Source organism: Cervus elaphus, chromosome 15, assembly GCF_910594005.1.
Source record: "Cervus elaphus chromosome 15, mCerEla1.1, whole genome shotgun sequence".
NCBI classification, from domain to species: Eukaryota; Metazoa; Chordata; class Mammalia; order Artiodactyla; family Cervidae; genus Cervus; species Cervus elaphus.
The window spans coordinates 56,935,147-56,949,072 of NC_057829.1; the positions used below are offsets into that span (position 1 = coordinate 56,935,147).

At 42.3% G+C, this 13,926-nt stretch overlaps 1 protein-coding gene across 7 annotated transcripts in view; it reads right to left on the reverse strand.

Moving 5' to 3' along the window:
• Positions 1 to 13,926, reverse strand: part of CPEB3 (cytoplasmic polyadenylation element binding protein 3) — a 191,094-nt gene that overhangs the window by 42,629 nt on the left and 134,539 nt on the right. For all 7 annotated transcript variants that reach the window (XM_043926632.1, XM_043926634.1, XM_043926630.1 and 4 more), the window contains exon 7: positions 8,280 to 8,398. In XM_043926632.1, coding sequence (XP_043782567.1) covers positions 8,280 to 8,398 — 119 coding nt within the window. The remainder of the gene's footprint in view (positions 1 to 8,279; positions 8,399 to 13,926) is intronic.

Sequence of the window (13,926 nt, forward strand, 5' to 3'; positions counted from 1 at the left end):
ATGCACCCGAACCCGCCCCGGCTGTCAGCACTTCTATTTTAAGCATCACAGCCCTCACAGAATGACTGGAGTGCCCCATAGTATCACAGATAAGCTAGTCTGTGGTTTCTGAGGCATCTTTATCTCATCCACGGTGCAAGGGGTTGTTTTATTATTATGACCACTATAAAACTAAGAGTCATAACGGCAATAATTGTGGTTGAGACTCTTCAAAGTATTTTCGTATTTGGTATCTCACCTCAACCTAATTTTCACCACATAATGCACTAACAAACAGCTCAGCCACCTTTGAGGAGTTTGGGTGCTACCTATTATTCTCAAATACTGTCCTCCACCCAATGGAGAGGAAAAGGAAATGCCCTCCCTGTATCTTCTACAGTTAAGTGGCCAGAAAGGACTTAATAGCTGCTCAGAGCCATTGGCCTTGATATGACTCCTGTACCCTGGCCAGGTCTGGGGCCACCCGGCAGAACTCCACTGGGACTCAAAGCAAATGAAGATTATTCCTCAGGCACCAACGGGTTGCTGGCCCCGGAGAACCTCAGCAAAATAGCCAGGATTCTTCCTACACAGGGAGACAAAAGTAATCCCAGGAAATTCTCTTACACCGTCCTAGGATGCTCCAAGGCCCACCACCAGTATCCGGAAATAGTGCAGGTACAAGACGGAAACTGGTGCCATCTTTGCCAGGCTGCAGAGCCTGATGCGCAGAAACCACCGGCTCCACTGGGACCTTCGGTTATTGCTGAACAATTCGGTTGCACTCTGCACACTGTTTCATAAGGGCACCCAGTACAAAAATAGAGCATGCATAAACTGTGCCCCGAAAATGATGACGTACACCTTCTTGCTCTACACTTGATATAATAGAGCCATTATCAATTAGATGATATGATTAATATCTGGACTTAACATTCATAAGATTCAAGGAAACACCTTCCCGCTAAAGGTTTTCCAGACCCCCTCAGGGACACCTACATGTGTGTTAGTCACTCAGTTGTGTCCGACTCTTTGAGACCCCATGGACTATAGCTCTCCAGGCTCCTCTGTCCATGGAGTTCTCTAGGCAAGAATACTGGACTGGGTTGCCATGCCCTTCTCCAGGAGATCTTCCAGACCCAGGGATCAAACCCCGGTCTCCCACACTGTAGGCAGATTCTTGACCATCTGAGCCACCAGGGAAGCCCCCAGGGACACCTGATCACTTTGCTGTTTGGCTCCCCCACCCAACTGCTGTCTATAATACTTCCATCATAGCACTTTGACTCCTTACTCCACTTACTGTTACATGGCTATTTCTCTCCATCGGACTCCAGGGGCCTCTAAGGCTGAGACCACTTCTCCATGTGGGTCCCGACTGCTCAGCACAGTAGCCAAGCCTTAGTGAGCGCTCTGAGCTCTTTAGTATAATGGTGAATTAACGAAGGTTTTCCCGAGGGGCAGACAGTGGTGCTCTAAGAATCGGTCCAGGAGCTGACCCTCTATAGCTGCCTGATCACTCTCCTCACTCCACCAAAAGTTACCTTCCAGAGACATGGAATTATAGTATGTCTGCTCACCAGTGGGTGCCCCAGGGCTTGGGCCTAATTTGCGAAAATTTCTGATGCCACCAGGGGACCCACTCAGTGATCAGAATTACCTAGTGCTTGTCACCACTTCTGATGTTCCCACATCACTCAGAAAGTATAAGCATAATAGATGGTTTTCTTTTGAAAGAAAGAAGAAACTAGCACTTTTGAGCACCTACACTGCCCCATGGTGCTAGGCATTTTACACACACCGTCACATTTAAACTCTCCGTAACTGTTATGCTATAAAATTATCCCTCCTTTAAAGACAAAGAAACTTGTCAGTGTGAAACCAACTCAGGACTGAAACAGGTTTCTCTGACCCCAAGTCTATAGACACTCTTTCCACTGCAGTGATGCCGTGTGCCTGCAAGGCTCCCTGTCCTCCAGGCCACTGGCCACCAGCTCTGCTTCACAAAAGTCAAAATAGTCAAACTTCGCAAATAGTCAAATAGTTAAGACTTTGCAAATAGTTAGACTTCGTCAAAGTCAAAATAGTCAAACTTCGCAAATAGTCAAATAGTTAGACTTCACAAATAGACTTCGCAAAAAGTCAAAAAGTCTGCTTCCTTCAAAAGTCAAAATACATTTTTGTGAGCGATTAATCTCTCTCCTTTCCAATCTCATATGGCCTGTTCTCAATGCATTAAGAAATGACCCATAGACTCTTCTTAAAGCTACTAACAAAACCAGCAGTTAGAAAAGCTCGAAAATGATTTAACAATGAAACTGGCACTATAGTCAGCTATTTTTTAACTTCTAGGTTCATAGCCTCAGGCGCTCGTACTCTGCAGCCAGACAATTTTGTCCAATGTCTACATAAATGTGTATTTTCAGCTCCATGGTGCTAGGGCAAGGATGTTGTCCCTGGCATGCTGTTCACTAAAACTCTTGAGAGGAATGTACACATAAAAGCTCAAGTTACCTAAGTTTTTCCTGGGACGAAGCCTATTCTTTGAGCGAGCTTCACGGAATACTAATTCCACCAGAATCTTCACAAGTATAATCCCCAGAGAGGTATATAATATGCTGGGTTAAACAATCTTAAACACATTTATTTATTGCAAAACTCCTCAGAACTTTAATATATCAATGTTTCCCAAATGTTCTTGGCTATTAAATCTTTAATTAAAGGAGAAAGCGGATATAAAATCTACAAAAGTGCCCAGTAAGCAACACCTGTTATTATCAAGGGCAAACCTTCTGTCAGTGATCCTCTCAAGAGACCAGTGTGTGATGAGACAAGTGTTCTTCAGAACACACTTTGGAAAACCCTGAATACAGTCCTTAGGGGATGGGGTTGGCTATTTCATCCCCTAGTTACCATCTTGTACACTGCAACTGCAGCATCTTTTAGGCCTTTCTAGAAAGGAATAACAACTTTCAAAGACTTAAGCACTATGAAACCCTGGACCCATTTGCAAATTCAGAGATTCAGGGAGGGGAAAAAAAAAAAAAAAAAAAGGGACTTATGAATAGGAGGTACTTCTCTCATTTTAGAGGAGGAATTCTTTCTTTGGAGAAATTCTTATGATGGGAGGTGCCCAAAGCAGGAATTTAGCCTGAGGACCCAAGGAACAAATAAATAAATCAAGAAGATCAGAGTGCTAAAGATTTCCAAGGTTGAGATAGTACACAAAACCAGATTTGATTGAGTCAAGATAAAATTATTGTTATTGTCTTAGGAAGTAGTAGGTGGGGAATGAAAGAGTTTGAGCAAATATACCAAAACCCAAGGACTGAGGCCATCAATCAAGATTGCCCTATAAGCCCTTAACTGTTTTTCCCAATTTAATTTCCCTCTATTCCCTTCATACATTGGTGTTCCATCTGAAGTGTTCTGCATTCATACCACATTATTTCTTATTTCTGTGTTCATACTGTTACGTTTCTCCAAAATGTCTATTCCCTCACATCTCTACACTTCTGGTCAACCTCCAAACTCGCTTCATTCTTCAAAGCCCCATTTAAGAGACACTTCATCCAAGAAGCTTTCTTTCATCACTCATGCTACATATGAATTGTTCAAAATATTTAATCTACATTTTACCTTCATTATAGTCATTATTTTTCTTAATCTGACAAATATTTGAGAACCTTTTATTCACCAGGCTCTATAAATTTGTGTACTTACACATTTTTAAAAATCTACTCATTATACTATTAAGCTTTTGAACACTTGTTTTTATGTCTAATTCAAAGTATTCTGATTCACAGTAACCAATACTAAGGTCTTGCCCCTAGTAGGCACTCAAATATGGTTTGAAGGGAAAAAGGAGGGCATAGCATTTTTTAAATTATATGTGGGCTGGAGATAGCTATAATAGAAAGTATGATTCACTATCGAATGGTGCAGTGATCAGAGAAGGCTTCATAAAAGAGATGACATTTGAGAGGAGTCTGAAAATGAGGGTAGGAATTAGAAATTGAAATGGGGGTAGAAATATTTTAGTTGATTGGAATATGGGGTTCAGGAGGAAAGCAGAAAAAGTTAAGGTTGGAAAAAAATTTGAAGTCAGACTAGAAAAGTCTTAAATCCTAGGCAAAATAATCCCAGTTATTTTTGTAACTTTAAAAAGTGACTAAAAAATTCTAGAGATTCCTCTGATATATAAATGGGGGTAGGAGACACTGGAATGATAGATTAGGTAGAATTAAAAATTAAAGAAATAAACCAGCTTCTATTTCCAGTTTCCTTTTTTTCCCTCCACCATTTGTTTTTCAATTTTTGTCTTTCTAGTTTTAAATGGATGGCCTGAACAATAACCTGAAGAACTGGCCTTACATAAGCACACGTCAGTTTGGTAAGACAGTTTTTAAAATATATAGCAATGTCGATCCATCAAGTTTTAGGATATTTATAAACTGTGATTGTGCTATAAACTTTAAGGAGGAGGAATTAAGAAACTTCTCTGACGCTCCCTTGGTGTTTGCTAGCCCATATCTCTGGCCAAAGTGTTCTAGAAGTTAAGAATCATGACGTCTTCTTCCTCACCTCCTTTTCAGGGTTACCGTTTTCAGCCCCTCCATCTGTTAGACCCTCTCAGGTTTCCTCTTCTATCAGTCTGCTGTCTTGAACCTTCAGGTTCCGCCTATTTATACATTCAAAAAGTAGAGTCCCCTTAACAAGAGGGACCACTGTCAGTGTCTGCCTCCTTCACCGGAAGCATGGACAAGGACACAGCTGTCCTCTGGGATGCCTGGGACATGTGAGCTATGGAACTGCTCTTGCCAGAGGAGGGGGAAGAACACACACAAATCTAGAGACTGTGCAATTACTCCTGCTCTTGCCAATTTGTCTTTCATTCTTTAAGCCTGAGGGATCCTCTACTCAATACTCTGTAATGGACTACATGAGAAGAGAATCTGAGAAGAGTGAATATATGTACGTGGATAACTGATTCACTCTGCTGTACTCCGGATACTAACACAACATTGTCAATCAACTGTACTCCAATAAAAACTATAAAAAAAAAAAAAGACTGAGGGGTTAATTATCAGGCCATAAATACAGTTTCTTTTGCCATCTTTCAGGATCAGACCTATATATGGAGTAGTCTGAGAGGAGTCATTTAATGAAAGGTAATCACTGACCAGAAATAGAACTACCTGAAATCCACTAATTATAGATTCATTTGAGTTAAAAAACAAACACAATCTCAGAAAGGGTAAGTAAGGGGAAAGCTTTTTATCAGGCACTGTATTAGGAAAAGCATGTGATTAACCTAATCCACACAAAGGGAGTGGGAGGCTGATTGTGGAGAAGGGAGAGGCAAAGGAGAGAAAATCTGTGAGATCCCTCTGGAACATGGGGTATATTTCCCAGGAGAAATTCAGGGAGGATTGGACAGAACTCAACAACAGAATGAGGGCACTAAGAACCTGAAAGGCGGCCAAGCTAAAAAGCAGGAAAAGCAGGAGAGAGTCACAGCTCTGGTCTGGTGAGTGACCTCTAGAGGCTGACTTTACCTAGAGCTACAGCCGAGGTCCTCATTTACTCCCAAAGGTTCAACCCAGCTCTCACTTTCTGTGGGAGCATCCAAGATGAGGTGGAATGTACTGAAATCTGGGCAGGGGGAGAGGGGTAGGAATGGGGGGGGAAGTGTGGCCAAATAAGGCTGGGAGTGGAAGATGTGGAGCGAACGCCAAGAAAGAGAAGGTTTCAAAAATGGAGCCAAAGAGCCGGAACCCCAAATGGGATCCAGTTCATTAGAATTATAGGCATTTGGGGACTTTCATGTTTCCCATGCTAAGTTTAATTTAAATTGCTTATGCTGGAAATTCTGAGTATGCCTGGGTCAAAGAAATATGTGATCAGCAGCCACCTCTCAGAACTCACCAAGCTCCAATAAAACTGCTTCATTTGAGCTCAGAAAACGGAAACTGCAATAAGGAAGAAATTTGTAGAGACACAAACAATGGAAGTTAGTTTCCCTATAAACATTTCCAAAACAGATAATTACACTATTTAATTTCAAAAGTCCTTCATACCAAGGGTAATATGCATATTTGGCATGAAAATATTCAACAGTAATGGTGCTGCCTCCATACCACCTCTGTCTGCTCATCCCCTCTCACAGGGATGTCCAGTCCTGGGGTGAGCTTTCCCTGACCAAGCACACGATCCATCTCCTCCCATACAGCCAGAGCATGGCCCTGCTAAGGTACACAGCTCTGTCTACTCATCTCCAGGCTCCTCCCCTCAATTCAACAGCTTCTTTATCTCCTGTGGGTATAACTCTCTCAATATGTACCTCTACCTCTCTGTCATTTGATAGATACAAACATATCTCAAATCCCCTTCTACAGTGTACAACCAACCCCACATTAACACTGCCGAGCTCACCCCCACACCTCTTCCACTGATGTGTCAGTGGCAGCCTCTCTGAAGGGTGACCATTTTCCCCTGACATCTCACCTTGCCAAATTAGGCTCAGTCTGTCTAATTTCATATTATTCCAAAGAGGTTTACAAGTTACTGCAGCTTTCTTATTATTATCTCAGAAGAAACACACTCCCATTCCAGTCAGTCCCCATGTTTCCCTCAACACAGCCTCTCCACGCTGTTTAATTTAAGACCAAAGTTAACAAAGGCCCCCTACTCTTTTTCCCAACCTACTATTTTCTATTGTTTTTCTGTATAGCTACCTGAATAGCTACCCTATCCAATGTTGTTTACTGCTGTTATAGAAACTGGATAATGGCCCCAGAAATGGAAAGTTACAGAGGTACTTTCAAACTTGCTGAAATCCTTGCCTCTTCTTCTACGTCAATCATTGTGACATGACTCAGGGTTTCCTTTCCTTAGTAACTCTCTCCTGCTTTACATGCTGCCTTCTCCCACTTAGAGGTGGCTACTCCTGGCATCATTCTTCTGCAAACAATTATACACCCTGTTCCATTTTTTTCAAAAGATGTTGCTCAGTAGATAAGCGCTGATCTCGCGCTCCCCAGTCCTCTAGCACCATGTAGGAGTAGCAGCACTGTGCAAGTACCCGACCTCATCAAATGCTTTCACGCACATTTTCCTCTTATCTGAGCCTCTCAACATCCCAGAGAGGAACTATTGGTCTTCTCATTTTATCGGTGAGGAAACCAAGTTGCAGCAAGGATTAGGTGACTTATGCAGTCAAGCAGATATTTAAATGCTAGAATCAAGACTCAAACTGGGAGCTGTACATCTGACCACAACTGCTGCCCCATACATGTTTCTGAGGGTAAACCTTGCTGTTAACCAAGCCCACACCTCTGGTTAAGTCTTACAGGGATGCTGCAGGCCCCGTGGTAAACATGTGCCTTGGCCCCTTAGTCCACACTACTGTTTTTACTCTATTTCCCACTCTGAGTATCAGGCCTTGACACACAAGTCTCACCCCTATCCCAACCTCCTTAGGGATCATTGTTGTTTAGTCACCAAGTCATGACCGACTCTTTGCGATCCAATGGACTGCAGCACGCCAGGCCTCCCTACTCCTCCCCACTTCCTGGAGTTTACTTCTGCCGTATTATTCAAGTTTTTTCTTCTGCCCTGAACAGTCTTGCCTCTTTTCCACTGATATCCCCTCTGTCAGGAGAAAGGTCTTCCTTTCTCACCCACTGACTTATTCACTCACACTCTTTGGCTCAGAAACCACAGACTCAACCACAAATTCTGTAGAAGTGTGCATTATTTATGGCGTTGGGTCCATGTTCCCCATCTTTCCCCACCCCTTCTCTGTTTGAAGCTATTCACTCTAGAGTGTAAGCTCCTGGCCCAGAAGGCTCTATTTAGCCAGCTGTGGGTACCACCCAGCACAAAGCTTTGCATTCAAAATCACATAAACACCAAAGATTATGATCTTTTATTTTTTAAAAAAATAAATAAATCACTCCTACCCTTGATCTGAAATAATGACAGAAACCAGCTGCCAAAACCACTAAGGGCATTATTTACTTCAATTCAGAGTTTCTCAATAGGAATTAGCTTAAAAGAACTGTAAAGTGAAAGACAAGGGCACATTTGTTTACATGCAGTCCCAAACATATAAAACCAAAAACTGAGAAATTTGTTATTAGCTCCCCATCAACAATAGTCCAGCGCTACCACATAGCGAAGTCACCCTGGGTAAGAGGATCCTAGTTCCCAGCATTCTCATGACAAGGAGAAGGTGATCAGCTATTCTGATTGTATACATGCTCTGGAAAAGCAACAGATGGCTGCACGTTACTTACTGGTTTATCCTTGATGGTGGGGCTTGACACACACAGGTACAGTTTCCCATCTTCCTCTAGGCAGGCGTCTATCAAAGCTTGTACCGAGCTCTCCTCCTGGAACAGCAGAAAGGCATAGCCTTGGGGAGGACAAAAACAAAGGGGTGGGGGGAGGAATCAGTAAATTAGACTCAAAGTACCAATTAAAAACTCATCTATTGTTTCACTTTGGTAAGTTCTTACTAAAATCTAAGAACCTGAAGTAGGACATAGGGAAGAAATAGTCACTGAGACCCTCATGTGCCAGGCACTCTATTCAGTTCAGTTGCTCAGTCATGTCTGACTCTTTGCAACCCCAAGAATCGCTGCACACCAGGCCTTCCTGTCCATCACCAACTCCCAGAGTTTACTCAAACTCATGTCCATCGAGTCGGTGATGCCATCCAGCCATCTCATCCTCTGTCGTCCCCTTCTCCTCCTGTCCCCAATCCCTCCCAGCATCAGGGTCTTTTCCAATGAGTCAACTCTTCGCACTCTCTCTATTTGATACTCATACATTTTACCTTGATTTCTAAAATGACTCAGGGAAGCAAGTTCAGGTCACATCTATGGAATTTTCATTATATAGGTTTGGTCAACTTTCATGAGGGTTGGACACAACTTAGTGACTGAACAACAACAACAAGAGGTTCACCTGTGGCCTGAGCCACAACTGCTCTTGAAACAAGCATCACCTGGCCTCCAATTTTTATAAAGCTCTATGCTTGACACGTGCTTCAATCTGGATGTGTGCTGAAGACACTATGCTAACTGAAAGGAGCCAAGCACAAAATACTATATATTTTATGGAATGCCCAGTATAGGCAAATCTATAGAGACACAAATAGATTAGTGGTCTACTGTCCAGGGCTGGGGGAGTGGAGGGAATAGATACTGTGTTTCTTATGGGAATGATGAAAATCTGCTAAAATTGATTGTGTTGGTGACTACGTAACTCTGTTAACATACTGGAAACCACTGAACCATACATTTTAAATGGGTGAACTGAGAATCATATCTCAATGAAAGTTGTCAAAAAAAAAAAGAAGAAGCTCAGCAATAGGCTAGTGTTGTCTTTATATGTTATGTCTGATGGTAATGCTCTGTTTCTTCAAGGATATTCTCCTGCCTCACAGCTGAGTACATGATCTGCAAACATGGACATGAGCTGCAGGATGTCCATAGACATGCTGAGCTTTGTCCCATTCAGTAAGATTTACTGAGCAACTGTTACAGACGACACACAATCTATGGATTATGAGGAATAGTGAGAGGAACTAGACTTAAGTTCCAGCTGTCCAGAGACTTACATGGTAGAAGAAACAGACTTTAAAACAATTAACTACTTGCTACAAAGCTGAGGGAGATAAATGGAAATATAAAGTACTGTGGGAGCCCAGACAAGCAAGGAAGCTGACTTGAGAGAATCAGCAAAGATATCAGAGAGGACAATATGTATTGAAGGGGCCAGCTCTGGCACATGCTGCCACATTGGCAGCTAAGCAAAGGTCCATCGTGAGTTAGTCTAAACTTGAGTTCAACTGTCTGACCTCTCTACAATCCCTTTAGCTTTGCTAAGTCTCTCAGCTGTCACCTCTACTCCCAGTCCTGCTAGTGACCTCAAAGGAAATGATCAGCAATAAGGCCCTCCTCTGGCACTCTGAGGGCCAGAAAGATCTAAGTGGTGAAGGAGGATAAGAACCACCACATTCAGAAGCTTTGCACACATCAAAGAAGCTAATCGACTGGCCTAGAAGCGAAGCTCGCTGGAGTCCTGAGCAGCATGTAATGACAGTGGCAGTGGACAATGACTAATGGGTACTGTTTATCTTCTCCTCCAACTCCTCATCTACTATACAGAGCATCCAAGCAAACACAACAGGACAAAGATCAACCATGACACAGCACACCAGGAGTGGCCAACGCAACAGGCAGACGACAGGACACAGGGGAAAGCACCCGGCCCACAGGAATGGGTGTGGAGCCACGAGAAGGAGACTGCCTATGTGGAGGGACCCAGAGTTGTTTCCTGGGCTTCGCTTCCAGGCTGGATGGGCTAAAGGATTCAGCAGGTGGCCAGGCAAGAACAATCAAACTTAACTGAAAAACCAGAAAGGATAATACACCATTTCTTCATAGCCTCTCTCTTTTGGAAATAATATCAAATGATTACCAAGCCCCAGGGAATCTATTCAAAGTTCAGTGTTTTCATTTAATGTGAGAACATTAATTAAACTTGCCAAGGAGAGTATTAGAGGTCAGTGGGTTAAAAAAATGCAAAGATCACAAAGAGGAGGTCTCAGCACATCTTCTCAAACCTCCTGCCTCACCAAGTTAAATCTTGGTGCAAATCTTCCATAAAGGTCCTGAGAGGCATACTGAACATCCTGTTTTTGGAGAGGACCCCGTGTGTACAGTAAGTGCAGCAGCACATCAAAAAGGCCTGGGGATGGGACAGCTCAGTGCACAAGCTCAGCTAGCTCCTTGCCTCTGCAGGGCCATGGAGCTGGCTGCACCTTTCTTGTACATTGCTGCCTGCCTCCTACAATCTTCTGCATCACATCCCACACTGGGTTCAACTTGGGCATCAGAGGAAAGGGAGGGTATCGCCCCATAGCAGCTGAGTAGCTACCACAAAAGTACACAGATTTTTCACTCAGGCCTGTTTCACAGCTATAAATGTCAACACTGGTGGTAGACAGAGTAAAAACAACTGAGAATCACAAGTAAAAGCCTGTTAACAAAGTTATTACCAAGAAAAAGATCTACAACTTCTTTTCCTTTCTCAGAGAATATGCCATAATACTTTACCAATTTCTTCAGAATGGCTCTTTTACAACAAATGATCTCTACTCCCTGAAGCTGCTACTCTTAGACATTCTCTTAGCACCACAGAGAAGGGGTGTAACTCAAGTGCAGCCAACCCTGCCTCCTATCCCAGGCCTTTCAACCAAAGTAAAATTCAGAGACACCCCAACAAACCCATGAAAACAACTTCATGAGATGTTCACCTACTAAAACACCTTCTGATACCTCAAGGTCAACCAAACCCAGACGACAACAGAAGTCAGAGGATTAAAAAAAAATCAGGAAGGAAGAAAACTTCAAACACATTCCCCTTTTGATCTTCAGAAATTTGAGGTCAAAGCAAACAAAGCAGAAAAAGATGCCTTCAAGAATAATAAGGTCAACGTGAGATGGAAATTAAATCAATGATTTACTAAAAGGCAAATTCCACATGGCACTGGAGACAGAGCTCTGGATTAGGGACTCAGCACGCCTGGATTGGGGTCCTAGTCTTCATACTTACTAGCTGTGTAGTAATAATAGTAGCTAACATTTATTGAGCATCTGCTATGCACCAGGTGCGGTTTCTAAGTGCCTTATGTGTATTAACTTTTTCAACTTCACAACACTCTGTGAGGCAAGCACTACTTTAAATTCTGTTTTACAGTTAAAGAAACTTGAAGAGGGACTTCTCTGGTGGTACAGTGGATAAGAATCTGCCTGCCAATGCAGAGGACACAGGTTTGATCCTTCGTCTGGGATGATTCCACATTCTGCTGAGCAGCTAAGCCCCTGTGCTACAATAAGTAAGCCCGTGCTCTAGAGCCCTCGAAAGGTAACTACTGAAGCCTGACTGCCACTATATACTGTGCTCTGCAACAAGAGAGGCCATCGCAATGAGAAGCCTCTGCACCCTAATGAAGAGTAGCCCCCACACAGCAACGAAGACCCAGAGCAGCCAGAAAGAAAGAAAGAAAAAAAAGAAACCTGAAGAGTGATTAAGTGACTTGTTTGATGCTGACTGTTCCAATACCCACTTAAGTGGTGAAATCATGAACTAGAACTAGACAAGGAATCTTGTCTCTTTTACCTGTAAAATGAAGAAACTAGTTATTTGCCCTGATTATCTTACAGAGATGAAGGTTGTGAGATGACATATGTAAGGTGCTTTGAAAACTAGGATATTGTGCAAGTGCCAATTTTTCTTTTATTGCATTTTCAGTCATTTTTGTGTTATGTAAAATGTTTTAAGTATTTATTTATTTTGGCTGTTCCAGGTCTTAGCTGTGGCCTGTGGGATCCAGTTCCCTGATCAGGGATCGAACGCGGTTCCCCTACATTGGGAGCAGGAAGTCCTAGCCACTGGACCACCAGGGAAGTCCCTGTGATATGTAAAATTAAACTGAGTTCTACATATGGTCTCATTATAAAAATCAGAGTTCAAATGAATGAGATACACTCTTCTTTGCATTTGTAAGCATTTGGTGAATAAAGGCAAGTAATCTAGATACTAAAGGAAAACCTTAAAGGTTTCTGAATGACAGCTTGAAAAATTACTGTAAACAAACAATAAGGTAACTGAATATTTGTTTTCATATATCATTAGCTAGTTTTGTCAGGAGACAGAATGATCCAATGTGGTATTATTTGTTGATTTTAATACAGTCTTTAAATAAAAGCCTATTATACCTAAAAATCAAACTCAAACTGTCACGATGATGGCAGGTTCTTCTATTAGTTTGGTTTGAAAGGTGTAAGAAAAAAAACCTTGGCCTCAAAATTATAATTCCCTCCATCTTCCCGTGCCATGTGAGCCAGCCAAGAGATTATAGGGTTATAAAAAATCAAGTTTCCGAAATGGTGACCTTCTTACCCAGGTGCCTATGAAGTGTGATGAGCTATCAGAGGCCCTCAACTCAGAGCCAGTCTGTTCATGGAAATCTGGGCTCTGAGGAAGCAGTAGGAACTCCTGGCATGGTCACCATCCCCACCCTGGGTTATGGGCAGAATGGGTGGCAGGAAACTGCTTGCTTTCCCACTAGCGCCAAAGAGGTTGGAGAGGAAGAGGAGGGCTGTGAGGGATTTGGGGACAAGCCTGAACTGACCAATGCGCTTCTCTGGGGAAACAGGTATAGCATGAGGGCAGGGACTTACAGGGATAATTCCATTTTATTTGGCCAAGCTTTTGAAGGATAAATTTAAAAAATTTTCCCTAACACCTGAGAATGCATTACCACAACCTCCAAAATGTTCTTGGCTACCTTTCAAAAACAAAGCTTCCTAAGTTCCTGAATACATAATTTTTCATGTTACATTTTTTTATATTTGATCTCTAGTACAAATAACAGTCACCACCAACTTTACCACCACAAACACCAGCTATTAAGTGCTTAAAATACAGGATCCTCTTTGCTAAAAATAAACACTTTACCTCACAGTAATTCTGAGGTAAATACAGTTGCTGTTATTACCATTTTACAGATGAGGAAAACTGAAGCTCTGGGAGGTTATGGGATACCTCAGATTAAAACCTAGGATTAAATTTGGGATTGAAATTTAGGTCAGCTTCTGGTGGTCTCATTCTTTATCCATTAAGTTGTACTGTCTCACCTAAAAATGATGACATAAAAATTTTAATACCACTAGCAAACAAGTACTCGCCTATTTATTATTTGTCACTTTTGTGACAGTGATCATTTGACAGTGGTTTAGTGGCAGGAAGTGGTCACCTGTGCTTTAGTCCTACAATTTAAGGTCTATGCAGATACATCCACCCTAGAGCCCACAGAAACTATATTAAGAGCTTATAAAACCAAACAATCTCAGCTAAAAGAAAACTCTA